The 20783-nt window shown below is 40.8% G+C and overlaps 1 protein-coding gene across 4 annotated transcripts in view; it reads right to left on the bottom strand.

Annotated features, from left to right (window-relative positions):
* The window catches only part of CREB5 (cAMP responsive element binding protein 5), a 456686-nt gene that overhangs the window by 14172 nt on the left and 421731 nt on the right, over window positions 1-20783 (bottom strand). For 3 of the 4 annotated variants that reach the window (XM_055420962.2, XM_055420958.2, XM_055420963.2), the window contains 2 exons: window positions 5894-6217; window positions 1253-1483 (listed from right to left, as the gene is read on the bottom strand). In XM_055420962.2, the coding sequence (XP_055276937.1) occupies window positions 1253-1483; window positions 5894-6217 (555 nt within the window). The remainder of the gene's footprint in view (window positions 1-1252; window positions 1484-5893; window positions 6218-20783) is intronic. The other variant, XM_055420959.2, reaches the window with a different exon arrangement.

Here is a 20783-nt window from a genome sequence, read left to right on the forward strand (position 1 = left end):
GGGTAAGAATACAGTCTCCACCTTTATCCAAGGTTCGTACAAGCTAGTGGGACTTCCCCCATATCTACTGTATATGTTTCCCAGTTTCTTTCTCATGTCCATCATTAAAAGAATGATAAATGTGAGGGGGGGAGGCGGGAAGAATGAACATCCATAAATTACAAGAGTCAGTCCATAAATAACCCAAACTTTCTTGTACACTTTCAATGTACACTGAATGTCCTAAGGTCATTTCCATTTAATGGAATTAAACATGCAAAGGCTTTGGAGGTTTGGCACCCTAATTGTTCCTTTCTAAGGATCCACAGAGGATGCGGGAGTGGGTGAAGGTGACCTATGAACTCCCGAGGAGCAGACACTCTCTCTTTTGGGCATTCTTTCCCCTCTTATCTCCATCTTTAACTGTTATCTCTACTCCTGGAAGCACTGGGCTCTAATCTACAATTTTACTCTTATCCTTGGACTGCTTGTCACATATCTAATATTTGTTTTTTTCTTCTGCTGGCGAACAGTGTCCTCCTTTCTGTGTGAGAACAAATGCCCTGAATTGCATCTTTTGTATGACATGAAGCCTGCTGGAGAAGCCCCAGGTACCAGAGTTTCTCAAATGCTCCTAGAATTGGCCTTGTTATAAAATGTCCCTCACTGAGCCACCCATGAGAAAGCAAAAATAACACAAGATTCAAATCTTGTCAAGTCTGAAAATAAGGTAGAAACATGCCTTTTCTTATGAAGCAAAATAATCTACACAAACTTTTCTCCCATTAAACAAAAATACAGACAATCTAGTGTAAGCTGAAGCAACCCCCTCACCCAGGGAACAGAAAGGGCTGCCTTCCAGTTGAAGACTTACTATGTGCCAGGTATTGTGCTAACAGTTTTGTAGACCATTAGTTCATTTATTCCTCCCAACAACTTTACGAGGTTATTATTCCCATTTTACAGATGAGGAAACTAAGAGCCAGAGAGATTTAACACTGCGACTAGGTGCTGAACAAGAGTTTCATCCTCTGTCTGACCAAAGCTTCTGCTCTCAGCCCTATAACTTAGTTGGGCAGGGTCTCCCTGCTCAGAGCAGATGCACTGAAAACTGAATGGTGGTTTTGTTTTGCAGAGCGTCTAAGAATTAATCAAGCCTGAGAAGTAAGCCTGCAGTCGCTCTGTGGCTTAGGTCAACAAGTGCCTGCCGGGCCAGGAAATGCCAATGGTACACAGGGCCTTTGAGTCCCGGGAAAGAGACAGTGGCCTGCACCTGAAGCTGCATGTTTGTCTGGGTGAGCTCTTCTGCTTTCTTTTCCAGTGACATCACCCAGACCTTCCTCTTCTGTCTGCAGCGGGTGGCGGCCGCCCGGTTCCGTTCCAGAAATTTCCGCCGCCTCTCGTCAGGATCCTCATCCACCACCCTTCGCCGGCGCCCCCCTGTGGGCTGGGGCGGCTGTATTGTCTGGGTGGGCTGCATCTGTTGTGTTGCTGGTGAAACCTGCTGGGGAAGAGAGAGAGGAGGTGATGGGGAGAGAGAAGGGATGGTTGGGTAAGGTGTTGAAATGTGAAGTACAGGCAGCCCCTTGCTTTAGTTAGCACATCGAACTTGTTTTGCTAAGAATGAAGTCAGCAGTGAAGTCACACTCATGAAGAGGAAAAGCATCACCCAGCTATCTCCTATGATATTTTGGCAAGATACAGGGATGACGTGTGAAAAGAGAGTCAAGTAGATTCCCCCCTCCCCTCACTGGCATTTGGCTGAATCATGATGAAAGAAACACTTTTCTTCCTCCTTAGATGTTAAAAATGTTTTATTTAAGATGCTTTGTAAAATTTGAAAGTGCCCACGTATGGTGACGGAGGAAAACAGAGAGGTAGGGGTGACTGTCACTGTATTGATGGGTCTGCTGTCATCTGCAGAAATCTCCTTCAGGGCAGGTTGTGAATGCCTTTCATTCTAATGGTGTCAAAACCCTGTTGCTAGAATACACCTCAGGGATGGCATCACCACTGTGACTCTTATCAAAAGAACCCTGTGAAGCCTGGAAAGCACCTGAAATCCTTTTATCACAACATCACAGTTCCTAATGCAAAGGTCTTGTGGGACCAAACTCCATTTGGGTCTCTCTCCTCCTCCGAGCCTGCCTAAGGCTGATGGGATTACAGGAGATGGTGACTGGGTGAATTTCTAGGTGACTGGGAAGCGCGACCTTTGAAAGTCCATCCTGAAGCAGCACTGAGCCCTGTTAATACATGGTGTCTACTGACACGGAGGGATGGTTGTATAGCACCATCTATTATATTATAAGGAAATCCCAGGAGTGGCAAAGCACTTTATTAAAATGTTTTACTATGCTTCTAAATTCCTTGTAAGGTCTGCAAGAGGTTCAGCAACATGTAGGGTTTCAGGGACCCCCACACGTATAGCTTTATTTCCCTTCATACAGCAGACACTCAGCACCTAGTGAAATTTCTATGACTGGCTCTTTATGTGTCTGAACACCTAATGCTTCCCTAATGCACTTCACTCCTTCCCCTTTCTTCATTCTCAATAAAGGGATTTTTTTTTCCCCTTCCCTCTCATTGCTCAGTCACTCAGGCTTATGGTGTAATACCTATAAATTTGTTTTACAGGAGGCATTTAACCTGCAGAAATAACAGGCAAAAAGTTTTAAAAATGAAACCCAGCCACCTTTTCTACCACATTCCAACCCTATGATTGAAACCAATCAGAACGACTATACTTGTACTAATAATGGCTCCTGGTTGCCCATCAGCTGACTAATGATATATTTTAATCCTAAACTCTATCAAACCATACATTACTAAAGAATTAGGCTTAGGACTGAGGTTCAATTGCATCTCAGTAATTTTTTTTTAAAGCAAAGACATTTTCTAAAACTGTTTATTGGCAATTCCTCTCCTGATGATCATAAAGGAATAACAAAATAAACTAAGATCTTACTCACCAGAGTGGCTGCTGAAGATTTAATCCTTGTTACTGGCAAATGTTTAGCACTAATCATTTCAGATGCAGTAACCTCTGAGCTACCACTGCAAAGCAAAGCACTAGGAAAGAACGCGCTAACCTGGCTATTTTTGCCTTTACTATTTCTTTGTGTGAATTAACAATCTCTCATTGTCAGCCCTAGACAAGACTATCAAGTAGGCAAAACTGGGGTTTAACCTTCACTATGGAGACCTCTCTTTCAATGCTGTATTCTCCCATGCTAACTTTAACCAACGTTTATCCCTTGATACTTTTTCTCTGCCTTAACCCAAATGGGTAAGGTACATAGTGATTTCAGGCTTTGTCCAGGTTCAGGGTCAAGGTGTGACTTGGTTAAGTGAAATTTCTGGTGGCCTAGGAGCGATACCAGGACTCTGAAACTATATCCTGATATGCAGGTGAATCACAAGAAGCCAGGAGAACTTGCAAATGCAACCCTAAGACCAGAATTTGTGTCTCTGATAATTATTGCTACTTAGCATTATCTTTTAAAAATGGCATTCTGTCAGGGGTAGGGTGGAAGGGATAAATTGGGAATATAGGATTAACTGATGCATACTACCATATATAAAATAGATTAACAAGAAAGATTTACTGTATACCACAGGAAACTATGTTCATAGTTCTTGTAATGAATTATAATAGAAGAGAATAAGAAAAAATATAGATATATACATATATATGCACAACCGAATTACCTTGTACACCTGAAATTAACACAATATTGTAAATCAACTATACTTCAGTAATAAATAAATAAATAAAATGGCATGTTGACACAGATTCTCTGAAAAATTTGATCAAAAACAATTAATTGTAATTTCAAAAAGAATTTATTCCAAGTCATCTTAGAATCTCAGAGTTGGATGACCTTAATAAACTTCTACTCCTGGTGTTCTGACAATCCGAATTTCATTTCATCAACCAACTTAATACACTTTAAGAGGAGCATTTTGAATATGTTCTAAATAATTTTGTTCAAATTTCAACAAGACTAACCTGGTTTTGTTGAAAAAAGCAACTTTATGTAGCCAATTATAAAAGCAATTAACTGATTGCATATACAATTGGCCACTTATTGACTTGAAATGGAGGCCAATTGGCTAATTGGTAATTAGCTAATGAATGTCTTTTATATTTAATGAACTGTTAAACTTGTCTATGAAGTAACCTGCCCATAAATGCAACCAAAACTTACACTATCCATTTAAAAAGAAAAAAGAAAGAAAGTACACATGTGAATCTATCTTCTATCTTTGATCTTGTAGTTTTCTTTTTCCCCTTCTAAATACATGACCTACATTGGCACATGATTAAAAAGGTGCTTTGGATAGCATTTTATTGATTGCTAAACTATGTGCTAAGCTTCTATCACATTATTTCAGTTTGAAATTAATCCTGGCTAACATGTATTGTGGAGAAGGAAATGGCAACCCACTCCAGTGTTCTTGCCTGGAGAATCCCAGGGACGGGGGAGCCTGGTGGGCTTCCATCTATGGGGTCACACAGAGTCGGACACGACTGAAGTGACTTAGCAGCAGCAGTAGCAGTAGCAACATGTATTGAAAACTGTGCCAAGGGCTAAACATTCTCTTATTTAATACTTCTAAGTTTATGGGCTTAGTCTATTATCGCCCCATTTTGCAGATGGAAAAACTGACACTTAGGGAGGTTCATCTACTGACCTCAGTCACACAAGTAAGGTGGGAAAAGGATGAAAGTTTTCTCATTCCAAAGCCTGATTCTTATTTGCTATGTAGAATACTTCTAAGAATCTCTGCAAAAGTAAGCTTACCTAACAAATAATCTTAACTATTGAACATATTAGAAAGCTGCTTATGGATAACCCATTTTGTGGGTGGCTTTCTAGGTTTGGTATGTGTTGGAGAAGGCAGGAATGTACAAGCTCTAGAGGCTACCTGATGAGAGGTACAGAGTCAGACGATGGAAGAGATAGTGAATAAGTGATACTTGGCGATCCCAAGCTTCCTACATAATTCTGACCCAACTGGTTGGAACCTGGGTGGGTGGAAGGACCTGACAAAGGTCATTTCGCTTGAAGGTTCAATGTGCCCAGGGCAAGCCATGCTCCTAGACATGCCCTTCATCCACTTACTGAAACTCACTTTGGTACATGGACCCGCCTCTTTTCTTGGGCTGGGTGACATAACGTCTGCCTGGTCCCCCGACCCTCTTCCAGTTGTGTCTAAATGCTGGCTTTCTTTCTAGCCACTCCTGGTGACTTTCCACCTCTGGGGTTTGGCCTTTCTCTTGAACTGATCATCTACAGAGCTTGGCTCTCTGTCTGCTCCCTCCAACGCATTTCTCATTGGGTGGGATGAGTCATCTCTCTTCAACATTCACAAAGCACCTTACACCCTAACATCCATCACCGAACCTTTGTCTGCCTGAAATTGTTACTTTTTATATTTTTAACATTTACTCTTATTTAGAAGATTGCCCATTGTATTTAATTTCCATTTTACAGGTGACACAAGTCGGTCGCTAAGATGTCATAAAGCACTGCAGCTAGAACCATGGTTAGAATGAACTTACCTTTCTCATTCTTTATTCACTTCTTTCATTACATGCTTAAATTCTTAATCCTCCATTGGTGTTACATTTTTAGGGTTAACTTTATAATATACTACAAAAATAGATTTTGGAGAGCTTGACGTTTACCTTTTCCCTTAGAAACTAGACTTGGTATTTATCATATTAGTTATGGAAACTGTGATCTGGGAGGCTCCTATGGGTAACCATTACCTCCTAGGAAATGAACAGAGCCCCTCAGAGTGACAGAACACGTGGGCTTGTCAAGTAAGGTTGCTGCCAATGAGCCCCTCGTTAGAGCCGGCACTGTTAATGAGAAGGGGGAAAGAGATCATGAAAAAGGTCTACCTGTGCTTGGTTGCCGGAGTGCAGGGGTGGGTGTGGCGAGGTCTGGTGGTGTGCTGGGTGTGCATGAAGGTGGGAGTGGGAGTGATGGTGTGGGTGGTTCTGCTGGTGATGGGGCTGAGGATGAGGGTGGTGTGCTGGGTGCGGGTGCTGGTGTGGGTAGGGGTGATGGGCCGGCAGTGTCTGGTGCTGATGCGGGTGTGAGTGCATGTGATGGTGTGGCGTCTGGTCCTGCCGGGAGCCCATCATTTCCATCATGTGTCCCATGGTGTTCATATTCCCATTTGACATGGCAGCAGGGTGGTGAGTCAATGCAGCCTTCAACCTCTGAAACAGAACAAAAGAAGAGAGGACAAATGAGGTCAGCTGTGTATACAACAGGGATTTTGAATCAAAATGACTCATAGTTTCAATTTTATAATATTTAGCATCCCAGGGACAGGGGAGCCTGGTAGGCTGCCGTCTATGGGGTCACACAGAGTCGGACACGACTGAAGTGACTTAGCAGCAGCAGCAGCAGCAGCAGCAGCAGCTTCCCAGGTGGGTCAAGTGGTAAAGAATATGCCTGCCAATGCAGAAGGCATGGGAGATGCAAGTTTGATCTCTGGGTCAGGAAGATCCCCTGGAGGAGAAAATGGAAACCCATTCCAGTATTCTTGCCTGGACAATCCCCATGGACAGAGGAGCCTAGTGGGCTACAGTCCATGGGGTTGCAAAGAGTCACAACTGAAGTGACTCAGCATGAACATGTAATGGTACTATTATTAACATTTTTTTCTTACTGGGTAGCACTATGGCTTGTATATAAATTTCAAATTTCCATATGTATTAGAGTAGGTAGGCATGTCAATGTCAGCCATGAATGTTAATTTATTCAACTGACACTGCAAATGAGCAGGATACCCTAGACAGTTTACTAAAAGGTATTTCCTACTATCCAATTGTTCACCATATCCTATTGACAGCCAAGTGCAAGTATAAACCCAATGGAATCATTCAATATGACAATGTCACTGAACAAAAGGCCTATATGAAATGGCACTGTCATAAGATAATGAGTCACAAGAATAAAAGATTTTTGCTTTTCAAAAGATTTCTCAGACCCAAAGAGGAAAGAACATCAAATTTCAGAATCTATGAAAAAATTTAATATTAAGTCTTCAAATTAGATTAGAAATCCATAACTTTGGAAGGCAATGTAGATCTTTCCATTTGTTCCTATGACACTTCTCATAATCCCTCTGATAATCTAATTTTCTCACACAATAATGTTCTTCTGACTTTAAAGTTTTAGAATATGGACCATTGCACTTCTACAGCTTCTTTGATGACCACACCACAGGGCAGGTACAAAATCATCAACCTTCAACAAGCAAACAGACATATACTAAATTAAATTCTCCCTGAATCTAACCCCTAAGCAGGGGTCAGCAAGCTTTTCAATAAAGAAGTCAGATAGTAAATGTTTCCATCATTGCATGCCTTAAGGTCTCTCACAACTACTCAGCTCAGCCCTTTCAGCACAAAAACAGATACGGACATTCTGTAAACAAATGACCATGCCGTGTTTCAACGCAATTTTATTTAGGGACAGGATATCTGAATTTCATATAACTTCCACATGTCACAAAATACTATGCTACTTTTGATTTTTTTCCAATCATTTTAAAATGTCAAAACATTTTTAGCTCCTGTGCTGTGCAAAATTAGGCCATGGTAAAGAATCAGTTGGTAGTCAAGTTGTTTGCAGTTTCTTATGCACAGACAATTATCATCATACTCAGGGGCACAGTGTACTAAGTATTGTATGATACAGTTACTCCTTGGAAATGTATCTTCTGCAGAGATGATAGTCTAGTTGGCAAGCTTATGTTGGCTTCATAAAGTATTTACTAGGGAACTCAAAGTTCTCTTCTGATTTGCATTCTTATCTGATTGATGATGATAGTGTGTAATCACTGCAAATAGAAGAGTGGTATTTAAATGATGATCAAAGCTACCATGTGCCAGCCCTATACAATATTAATGATTCTCAACTGGTCAGAGTAAACTATTGATAAGAATAAATTCAATCCATGAAAATCTTTAGTTAAATATAAAGAGCCTCCACTTGTTAAAAAACAAAACATAAAAAGCAGGCCGGCAGGTGGGGGTAGGGGCAGGTAGAGGTTGACAAACCATATGTGAATATTCAATTATCATTGAATATGTTTCCTGCATCTGATGCAGCAACCACTGAGCCCAAATCCCTCCTCCTTCACGAGCAACATCTACTACACAGGAGCTACTGAACTGCATCAGTATCCTGAAGACGTTAAGCTTCCTGAATCCCTGGGAAAGATTAGGTGCTGCGTATTGTGTTTATTACTGAACAGAAAAGTGAACAGATACTCCTCACCTCCAAGTATTAGAAATGAGTTCATTGTTTTTATAAAAACACTCATTATAAAAAATTTAAGTGATGCTTAAAAAGTACAGTGAAGTCAGTAACCAGTGAACCAAGTACATTGCTTAAATTTGGTGGGTGAACAGTATTCCAGACAGCTATCTCTGTAGAAATGGAGGAACAAGTTGAGTCATTTCATAACAGTGCGATCACCATGGCACATGGTGTCAGAAAACTCTTATTTGAAGAGAACATAAGCAAAAGAAGCAAAAATTGGATGAATTGCTGGACTTTGGATACATGTTTCTTAAATCCAAGAAAACTTTGTAAGTGATATATCCAAACTTAAAAGTGAAGAAAATTTTGAAAAAATATATTGAGATCATTATTTTGAAACTGACATACCAAATAGTATTGATGGATTTTCTATATTATTCTTTATAATTTTATTATTATAAAATATAAAGCTGCATAGTAAACAAACTACTACAAGAGTACATGGTGAAAAAGTAAAAGCCACCTGCCTACCTTTATCCTTCTTAGCCCCATTCCTCAGATGTAACTACCAAGTATCTGCTGATACATCCTCAGCATTTATCAGAACATGTTGTGTAAGCTCTTTATAATGATATATGATTTTGTATCTTGCCTTTTTTCTACTTCAACAATACATATCTTTGACAACACACCTTATCAATAATAGCTAATAATGTCTGGCATCAGCTGAGCGCTCGCTCCATGTCACTCCTCAATCTGTGTTTTATGAGTATTAACTCACTTAATCCTCAGAACAATCCAGCAAGGCACAAAGACAGACTAATCCATGTGCCCAAGCTCTTGCCACTGGAGAGGAGCGGAGATGAGCTACCTCCAGACCAGTTCTCTACACCAGGACAGAAGGAGCTGCAAGGCTTGCCATGCACACTTTGTCAAAAACAGGAATAAACTGTATTGTGCCACCTCTCCACCATCAAAAGGAAACGCAAAAAGAAGAGCAGTCCCTGGAAAAAAATGACAAGATTATTTCTGCACAGTGTAGCACGCAAGTGGAGACCCAGTGTATCTTGCTTGTTCCGAAACTTGGCAGAGGTAAGGGTGGGAGGTAACAATCTCCAGGCAGCTCAACTGCAGCAAAGGATGATCCAGAGCTTAGCATCATCATCTCTCTTGTTATATTTATTAAGAATGGGTACTTGTATTCCATCCCCAAACACAGATCTGACAAGGTCCACGTATATCTTCTCCCTGGCCCCACTTCCTAACCTTCAGGTATATGACTGTTCTAGGTCTTTTCAATGTTCAGAGGATGAAGTTTAAGCCCTTAATACAGCCTAGGCATAGGCACTGAGGAGTGTGGCCTGGCATTCCCACTAACGCTTCCATTTGATTGTCTTCTTGCCTGGGATGATCTTTCCTTTTCCTCAGACACTCTAGAGCTTTAAGAAGCAGTACCCTCTTTAGTAAAATTCTCCCTGGTCTCTGTTCTAAACCAATTCCTACTGTTACAAGGTCCCAGCAGAACCATATCCCTCTTTGTAAAACCCAGTGTGTAGTTGTAGATTTTAGTATGATCATTCAATTAATATCCACCAACCATCCCACGTGAGAAGCATCATGACAGCAGGAACCACATTGGATTTTGCTTGGTATTAAATTCATAACTTTAGCACAGAACCTGGTATACATATTGGGCACTCAATTCATATTTCTGGAATGAATCAGTGAATGAATGAAACTTTGTGAGGCTTATGATAAGAATGTATCATTTTCATTTTTTATCCTTGGTGGTGGTATTCATAAGAAAGGATAATTTTACCAGTCATCGAAGGTCAAGAGAATAACTGCAGAAGTCATACAGGCAGGTGGGCTATAAAAGTACTGTCAAAAGACCTCCCTGCTCCATCCCCAGTCTGCCCTCTAAAAATAATAACAGGAAAAAAAAGAAGAAAAGAAAACACACACAGACAAAAGGAATGTGCATTAACTTCATCTTGGTATGTTTTCCCTGAAAGAGTGGCAAGGAAAACTGAAAAGCTGTTAAACAGTGGGTCACTGTGTTATCCCTTCAATGCTACAAACAACTTTTTCACCTTTAATTAGGTGCAAATGTTGCCTGACAAATAAATACTATGCACCAGATCTTCATCTCTCAAATAATTAGCTTGTACTGTTAAGGGAAATTACTTGATTGCCTCAAGTCTATTCTTGCAGGTTTCATGCCAAGGCCATAATACTAATAAGGCTTATAACATTCCATTTAACTATTCATTCAACAAATATTTACTGGGCACTAATGTTAGGCACATTATTATTTGCCCACTACCTGAAGGAAATCGGAGATGTATAAAAACCAAAGCTTTTCCAAAGCGCTGGAAAGAAAACACACACGCTCAAGTGAGGAAATGAAGACTTTTTAAGAATCCCTTAGAGCAGTGGTCCCCAACTCTTTGGGCGCCGGGGCCTGGTTTTGTGGAAGACAATTTTTCCACAGACCAGGGGTGGGAGGGATGGTTTGGGGAGGATTTCAAGCACATTATATTTATTGTGCCTTTTTTATACTGTTCTTGTGGCAAGACTACTGGAGTGGTTGGCCATTCCTTCCTCCAGTGGCCCACATTTTGTCAGAACTCTCCACTATGGCCCATCCGTCCCGGGTGGCCCTGCACAGTATGGCTCATAGCTTCATTGAGTTATGCAAGCCCGTTTGCCACAACAAGGCTGTGATCCAGGAGGCAGAGGATGAGACGATTGGATAGCATCACTGCCTCAATGAGCATGAACTTGGGCAAACTCTGGGAGATGGTGAGGGACAGGGAGTTGGACACGACTTAGTGACTGAACAACAAAATGAAAGTGAAAGTCACTCAGTTGTGTCCGACTCTTTGTGGCCCCATGGACTATATACTCCATGGCATTCTCCAGGCCAGAATACTTCCCTTCACCAGCGGATCTTCCCAATCCAGGGATTGAACCCAGGTCTCCTGCATTGCAGGTGGATTCTTTACCAGCTGAGTCGCCAGGGAAGCCAACAACATATTTATTGTGCACTTTATTTCTATTATTACATCAACTCCACTTAGATCATGGGGCATTAGATCCTGGAGGATGAGAACCCCTGGCTTAGAGAATCCCAGGCCTGTGGGTTGAGTCCACTCCCAGAGCAGCAGCTAGCATCATCTTTAAAGAGAAATGACTATGGAGCTGTTCTGCATATGCTACATTTAATATTCTCCATGTCATTTCTAAACAGTGTGGGGCACTTCTCAAAGTCCTAAAGAGCCTGCTGCTTCTCTGTATCCTGGTGCCAACAAGAGTCATCGCCCTGTAAATCATTAAAAAATACCAAGTAAAGATATTTGTATCCCACTCTCTTAGGGATGATAAATGACCAGCAAATGAGTCCAAGCTGTATTTTGCAGAATGATTCTTTCTTTTTGAAACTGAACTGTGTCTTATTTTCAATAACATTCTACCCAATGCCAAGAAAAGGCAAGGGAGAGAGAGAGGGAAATTAATGAGCAAATAAACATATATTTTTCAACTATAAAAACCAAGGCTATTACGAAGGTGCCAGGGAAAGAAAGGGGGAAAAAAAAAGATTGTTTACTTTCTCTCGTCCTCTACCATATCCATTTATTTGAAAGAGCAAATCAGGAGAGACAGCAAGAAGCCTGACACAGCTGGTTTCAGTCAACAGGGGTCATTTTCATTCAATCTGTGTATTTTTTAAGCTCCTTGTACACTGTTCCTGATGGAAGGGTGGGCCTGCTGCCTGGGATCTGAGTCCTGGTGAGAAACTAGCTATCTACTTCATCCCATACCCTGCACAACTGCTGCCATGATGGCCCAGCCCAGTGCCCCTCCAGCTCAGCTCAGCTTTGTATTGCAGCACGTCTTGTGAAGACCAGGTATACGCAAATGTTATCACCTCCACATGAGTGCATGCATGTAGGCCTACGTGAGCTCGCACGCACGACGCACCCACCCACGCCCACACCAGGCAATTTATCTCCCATTAACAACTCACTCTCGCCAATTAGAAACATTTGTGAAACTGTAAAAACATTTCTTCTCCATCTTCAGCTCAGCAGATTGCTTATGCTTTACAGACACTGAAAGCCGAACCAAATTAAACAATTATTTGAAATTCAGTTGGGTGGGGGGTGGGGGCAGTTTTAATTAAAAACAGCTCTGGGTTTTCTTCCCGAAGAGAATGTGGTAACATCAAAATGTAGTGTTGCTGAGTTGACCACAAGTAAGAGACTATCTACATGAAAATAAGATAAAACCCATCTTTGTATTTCCTTTTGAATACAAAACAATTACCATCAGTGGCCACCCAAAGGTATTTCTGTAAATGTAATGTCTTCATCCTTTCTCCTTCTCAAACACAGCAAATTGGTTGAGGTGTAACACAGGCTTCTGAATGGTCCATATGGTCAATGGTGACACCCAGAACTTTTCACAGAAGGAGGGCTGCAATATCGATGATTACTGACTTGCTGTAGGTATCAATAACTTCTGAAATTGTCTTTGAATTCATACAAAAAAATTGATATTTATCCACTGAATTTTATGACTATACGTAGTCAGTTTGGATCCCAAAATCCTTCCCAAAGTTGGAGAGAGGTAAGGATGAGAGGGTGCCATGGAGAAGTTATACCAACTTTGATCTTCATTCTGTCAAAGTAGAAATTGTTTGCTTGTTTGGTCAAGCTGCATGTGGGATCTAAGTTCCTTGACCAGGGCTCGAACCCGCGTCCCCTGCATTAGAAGGGTGAAGTCTTAACCACTTGACAACCAGGGAAGTCCCTAAGGCAAATACAGGTTTAATGCCCAGATTCACATCTCAGCTTCAGGATGTCTGTTGAGAATGATCCTATAACTCTAATAGCAGGTGGATCTTAAAATCCACATCTATTTCAGAATCACTGTTAAGACAATTAACTAAAATCACATTTGGCTTAATTACTTGGAATAAAATATGCTCCTTTCAAAACTTTCACAATGTAATTCAGCTCTGATGGTTTCACAATTTTTCTTCTGCTTTAGATTTTGGTTTGGTAGTAAAATTTCAAATAATCCTACAGGTTGGCAGTAGAGATTACCAGGGAAAGGGGAGGATGCCATAGGATCTGGGAGGAAAAATATTCATACTCTGTCATTAAAAACCATTAATTCTGAACATAATGGAAATGATTTAATTAATTAAAAAAAGCACAAAGGAATTGTATTATACATCAATACTCGGGTGCATTGGAAAGTGATGTGAGGAAATCTCAAAAATATGGATGGTACCTCAGAAAAGTGGAACTTCAGCAGTTCCAAAGTAACCAAGGAAAAGAATTCAATGTCTGATTTCACTCTCTCATTATCCACTTACGGGTATAACTTCTAAAGTGAGGTAAAGTAGACCTAGGTACTAGGTGACATGCTAAACTTTGGTGGTTGAAAAAAGCCAATCAAACCCCAGAGACAGGGAAATTGATCAATTTCCCTGCCAGTCTTTTTATATTAATATGTAAATCACATACTAATTATAGTTCTGCAAGAGAGAGTCTTTGATTTACTCTTGGTAACTGAAGAAATTAATGAATGCACATTGATAGAATTGTTTTATTTCAGATACCACTTCCTTGAATCTCTTCGGCTTAAGGGCTGTCCTTTACAATTCAGCAAGCTGATAAGCATTTTAAGAAGTTGTGCATTTTAGTGAATTTCAGAACCAATTGCTGCTCTGAGAGCAGGAATTAGTCTTCATTTTGTTGTAAGATGGCTTTAAATAAGCACTTAGATAAGTAAACTGCTTGGCTCCACATGTTCTAATCTACCAAACAAATGAGGCAAGATCCTGAATTCCCTATTCCATGAGAAAGGGGTCTGAGTTGATGTCTGCTAAGAGATAGGAATCTATTGGAGAAGTGAGTTGTATGCGTGTCTAAAATAAAGAAAGAAAAATCATTGTTTCAGAGAACTTCGGAAGAAGAGCAGAAGACTTGGAGTGAGAAATCTAGGTTTAAAAACCTGGCTCTACCACCTTGACCAGTCACCTTAAGCTTCAAATTCTTCAAATTAAGAATCTCTTATCTTTTAAGAGGGTGCTAATAGAAACTCTTGACTTTATTTAAGAAAAACTGATGTTCATTATGATGTCACCTTAAGTAGAACACTGTAGTGGGAACAAAAGAAGCCAAAAAGATACTTTACCATAGAATGCATAAGGTCAAAGTCAGGTTTTCAGTATATCTCATGGAATCTGACTCCTCTGCAAAACACTGGTACTCTCTCTCTCTTTTTTTTAAACAACTCTATCATCTCCTGGAGCTTCCCTAGTGGCTCAGTAGTAAAGAATCCATCTGCCGATGCAGGAGATGTGGGTTCAATCCCTGGATCAAGAAGATCCCTTGGAGAAGGAAGTGGCAACCCACTCCAGTATTCTTGCCTTGGAAATCCCATGGACAGTGTAGCCTGCCATGCTTCACAGGGTCATAGAAGAGTCAGATACAACTTATCAACTAAACAACAACAACAATCATCTCCTACTTGGCTTAGAACTAAAGAGAAAATGCAGAAGCCACAGCCATCAACTGTTTATGATACAAAGCTAGTAAAGAGTATCAATACACTCGATGAGGAACCAGTATCCAAAAAAATCTTGGCAGACTTATATCAAGGAATCCAATAAGAGAAATTTAATGAGGGGTCAGTGTAACATATTATGCTTGGTTAACATAAACAAAAACAAAGCACAAAAATAAACCAGCACTGTCCAGTGAAAATTCATGGGAGATGTAGCTTGTCAGTTACATATATATCAGAGGATGCAGGGATTCCATGTGACTTTGTAAAGCACAGCTATGTAAAGCACACATGAAAACAACGTTGGCTTTTCAGTTGCATCAGCAAAACTAGATTAGAGAATTTAATGCAAGAGGGTGACAGTCCTGTTCACCTCTGCCCAGGCCGGAATGTGCGCTATATAAGCCCAAGTCCCTATATCTCTGCCCCCACCCCAAAGATCTCACATCATGCATTATAGGTGTTGGATTTTTCTCTAAGGGAGTATCCCAACTTTTGGTTGATATTCCACACATGCCATTATCATTTTTCCATCTCTAATGACACTGTGGACTTCCCTGATAGCTCAGTTGGTAAAGAATCTGCCTGCAATGCAGGAAACCCTGGTTCCATTCCTGGGTTGGGAAGATCTGCTGGAGAAGGGATAGGCTACCCACTCCAGTATTCTTGGGCTTCCCTTGGGGCTCAACTGGTAAAGAATCCACCTGCAATGTGGGAGACCTGGGTTTGATCCCTGGGTTGGGAAGATCCCCTAGAGAAGGGAAAGGCTACCCACTCCTGTATTCTGGCCTGGAGAATTCCATGGACTATATAATCCATGGGGCTGCAGATAGTCGGACACAACTGAGCAACTTTCACAATGAAACTGTGATGCACACCCTTGTATTTGCACATCTTCGCATAGTTGCCTAGCTACTTCTATGTGTTCATTATTTTTTTAAAAAACTGATGACCTGATCCATCCTGTTGGGTTCAACTTCTGGGAAGGGGTGATGATGATGATGAATGGTAGGAACAGTGCATGTCTGTGTGTTAGCAGCCTGTATGTGTCTGTTAATACACATATGTGTCTGTGTATTATGTGCAGGGAATGGTATCTCGGTGTTAAGGGAGATGTAAAAGGAAAAGATGGGGTTGGAGGCAACTGTTAAGAATCAGTTTTAGTTAATGAGCCTTTTCTTGGATCTTATTTTCCTATTCTATCAATATCCCCATACCCAGGTGAGATATTGCCATATTATATCTTTAGGGACCCTGCTCCTTTCAGATTACTGAGCTCCTTAAGCACTATGGAATGACTTTGGGTACTAACTTGGCCCTATTTTAAGTCGCTAAGTTGTGTATGACTCCTTTGGGATCCCATAGACTGCAGTCCACCAGGTTCCTCTGTCCATGGGATTTTCCAGGTAAGAATACTTAAGTGGGTTGCCATTCCTTCTCCAGGGCATCTTCTCAAACCAGGGATTGAACTCATGTCCCCTGCATTGCAGGAAGATTCCTTACCACTGAGCCACCAGGGAAACACCCTAGCAGATATTATATGCTCTTAGCTGGTTTCCCTGGCAATTTTAAAGGTGCTGAATACACAGTGGCCTTAGAATAAAAATTTGTTGATTGCCTGCCTGCCGCCTGCAAGTCTCCAGGAGTGGTGCCTAGCAGTGGAATGTCTTTGAAGCACCAGCCTATATTTTCCTCACAGAAAGAACACCTCTGGTGGTGGTTGCAGGGAGAATAATGCCCTTTGTCTTGCTAGTGAACACTACACACCTCCCAAAGACCCAGCACCTGCAAGCCTGGGTAATTTTAGGTGAGGGCTTATTTCCAGCTTTTATAGAAGAAGAAAGTTCTATTGGAAAAAAGTAATCCTTTGTTATTTTATTTTGGACGAGCTTTTAATCAGAAACATAGGCAGTAACATATGTTAGAAAAGGACATGTGAAACATAGAACTTTGCATTTATAACTCACTATGGAAAATCCATGTTAAAGCAACACTAAATTTGGGGTTTTAATTGCACAGAAGTCAGGAAATTCAGATTCAAGTTCCCACAGCAAACTTGACTCCATATGTACATCCAAGAGACCTTCCTGAGTGGGGTAACCTAATTATTTGGCAAAAGAAGTTATAAAATAAAAAGTGATGGAAATAATTTCTCCTCACCGCTACACTTCCCATCATCCCAAGGAAGATGGATGGCCGGCAACATTAGCTACATCAACTGCGCTGTTTTTAATGCACAGACGGCCTTGGGTGTGTGCTTGATGACCATCATGAAGAGTCATCACTCCGCAGCGCCCGACCAGGGAGGTCCACGACTTGGTGGTGCACTGTTTGGGTGGAGTAGCTAGTCACCCCATCACCAGTCCTCCATCAGATCCTTCCCCACACCCCTCTGAGAGCAGCTGTGTTCCATGGGCACTGCCCTCTCACCCCCACGCCATCCCCAGAGGACACCTCTCAGTTCCTGCATGTGAATGACTAAAGGGCCTTCCTAGACACACCTCTGTCTGGTCCTGGGAAGGCTTCTCAGGACAGCTGTTCCAGATTGCAGTCTTCTAGCTTTATTCCACTTGTTGGGAGATGGCGAGACGTGTGCTATTCTGGGTGGAGACATTAGTCGTCTGCCCAAGGGGGCCTCAAGCTCATTTTGGTAAGAAGTGTCCATGTATTTCTCTTAAACTGTGGGTAGTAGATTGTATGGAAGTATAAATTATCCTGCCCCGTGGTATCAATATCCACACCCAACTATCATGTGGTGTATGTCCAGTTCTGTTTCTCTTCCTGGTAAAATGGTGTAGTACATTCTGTTCTCCATGCTCTCCTTTACCTCTGGCCTGATCCCTGCTTGAGTTTCCCCAAACATGTCAACAAATAAATGGGAGGAGAGTGGTGGGGGAGGTGGGGAAGAGAGAGAGCATAATAAACTCTGAATATTAAGTGCTGCTTTTTTGGGGATGCTTTGTAAGTGTTTGTGGTCCAAAGCCTCTGGAGTAATAGCCCAATCAGCTTGCTGTGATGGCTCTACCATCCTCCTAAAACAGAGTTTCAGGTCTGCCTGTAAGTGGTCTGGATCTGACGGTGCTCAACTCTGCTGCCCTGGAACAACACAACCAACACATCCATCAATGGCCCCTGGGCTCTGAGCACATTGAGAATCAGTGATGCCATTTGTCAGTGGCCTGTTCTCATTGAGCAGAAAACATCAGAAATAACCCAGGAGAGACTCAAGATGAAGGAGCACCATCATTAATAAAAAACTTCTATCATAACACAGTCTTTGGTTGTTTAGGCAAACCATACCAGGGAGAATAAAGCTGTGCATGGGGAAACAAACAGAATGCAAAATCTCTTTTTTTTTTTTTTGGTTGCATGTCTACATTTAAGGCAATTTTTAAAAATAATGAATGTCTACATTTAAGGCATTTTCAAGAGAAACCATTTATAATTTATGAAGATTCTGGTTGCTTGTGTGTTTAAAAAAAGTTATGCCTAAGGAGAACTTTTGAATTATGCCCAAGAAGATGATGAGACCAGCCAAAAATGAGGAACAACTCTTTTTTTTTTTTCTGAGCAATGTGCATCCAAATCATGTTGATTCTCACGTGCATTTTAAAAATCCCATTGATAACTGGTTGTTGAAGAATAAGTTTTCTGTGCTTTTTCTAATTTTTCTTTTTGTTTCAGGAGGTATGACCAACAGAATACATTAACTATTTGGTGCATTTTTAAGAGTGAAACTACAGTCCTTTGCTATCTTTTTACCTTTTCATTTCTATTGTCTCCATGGTATACAAGTCAATAAACTGGAGATCTAAATCTACTATTTTACTGCCTACAACCCAAGTAATGGGGGTGGTGAGGTGGGGAATGTGAAACCATCTCTTTAAATCACATTGTCACAACTGAGTACCATTGTAAAAACACCAAATAGAAAGCTTTCTGGTTGATTTATTAATTGAAAATGGCCTGTCTAAGAATTTATCTTCTCGCAAGCTTAAGATATCATTTTCATGATCTGTCTTCTTTTTTAGCTTAAGCAATTTCTTTTCTGACTCCCAATTTCCTCTTAAGCAACTGCTCACCAGCGACTGACAATAATATAGTAGCTTGCCCTAAATCAGTGCCTTCCTTTTAGACAGCAAAGTTCTCTGCAGATATTAAACCTCTGAAGTAGGTGATGAAGATCATTCCCTATGTTTTGAAGGTGTAGGAAATTACTCTGAAGAAATAAGTGCTAAGTCACCTTGAGAGCCAGTGTAGACAAGGCATTGAACATGATGCTGTTCTTTGTGGTGCAGCCTGGCAGTCTGCGTGGTTAGAAGATGATGGTGGATAATATAAAAAGCAAGTAGAAAAGGCAAAAAGGAAAGAAAGAGGCAAAAAGTCAGAGGGAAGGGAAAAAGATATATAAGAGGAAAGCAGGAGGGAAAGCAAGTCAGTTCAACTGGAGGTGGAAAACATGTTCTATCCAAGGGCTCTGATATTTGTATTTATTAACATACAATGATAAAGCAGGATCATTGTAAAAGAGGAGTGGATACAAGATTGAGTCAAAGGACTCCAAACTCAAACAAGCTCAATTACCCTTTTTAGAGAATTGTCCACTCCACCCTACTTTCCAGATAAGTTAATCACCAAAGGATGTTTTTCAATAAATTATTCCTTTCACCAAATGCCAACTGAAGAGAGTCTGGATTTGGTATGGCAGATAAGAAAAGAATCACATCTTGTAGGGTTGTTTTTTATATGAATAACACTACATATAGACATTTTCCCACTTCCGTAAGATTTTCAAACCATGCGTGGTTAACCAAAGGCTAACAAAATGGTTAACCAAACGTGTCACCCACTAAGCCCAGTGGAAACAGTGATGGCAGCTCCAGCAACAGGGAGTTGTTTTTCCATTTCTGTGACACATTCCACCCAGCATCCAGCCTGATTTCTAAGAATGGCATCATGCTTTGAAGAGCATATTGGAGGCTGCAAGCCCAGCTGATCAGGGGAAGGGTCATCTACATTTACAAACTATTGCTCATGCCAGAGAGAAGGCTTAATTTTGTACACTTTTCATGTGCAGAGATGGTAAGCCCCCTAAAAGGACTTTCTCCATTCCACTACTCTTGGCTTAATTTTGATCTCATGTAAAATTCAGATCTTGCTAACATCAGTTGTCAATTAATTAAGTATATCATCAAAAAGATACCACAGCAGATAACCTTTCACCCAGTGTTGCAGCTCTGGGTATAGATTGAGGACTTGTTCCAAAGTTTCCACATTATGTAAGTGCAACTGCTGGATCAAGCCCATCAAGTGGGAATCCAGATGTTTACCCATAGATGAATGGGTAAAAAAGTTGTGGTATATATATGCAATGGAATATTACTCAGCCATAAAAAGGAATGAATTTGAGTCAGTTGAAGTGAGGTGGATGAACCTAGAGCCTGTTATACAGAGTGAAGTAAATCAGAAAAACAAATATCATATGTTAATGCATATATATAGAATCCAGAAAAATGGTACTGATGAACCTATTTACAGGGCAGGAATAGACATGCAGACAAAAAGGAGACAGACTTGTGGACACAGCAGGGGAAAGAGAGGATGGGATGAATGGAGAAAGCAGCATTGAAACATATATATCATCATATCTAAAACAGACAACTAGTGGGAAGTTGCTGTATAACACAGGGAGCTCAATCTGGTGCTCTCTGATGAAGTAGAAGGGAGAGGGTGAAGCTCAGGAGGGAGGGAACGTGTGCATACCTACGGCTGATTCATGTTGCTTTATAGCAGAAACCAACACAACATTGTAAAGCAATTATCCTCCAATCAAAAATAAAATAAAATCCATGTTCATATAAAAAAATAAAGGACATAGACTGCTGCTACATTTTCACTTCCTTTCTTTCTTCTGTTCAAAAGTATCCT

This window comes from Moschus berezovskii, chromosome 3, assembly GCF_049115385.1.
Source record: "Moschus berezovskii isolate FMDL1 chromosome 3, NW_MosBer_1.0, whole genome shotgun sequence".
NCBI lineage: Eukaryota > Metazoa > Chordata > Mammalia > Artiodactyla > Moschidae > Moschus > Moschus berezovskii.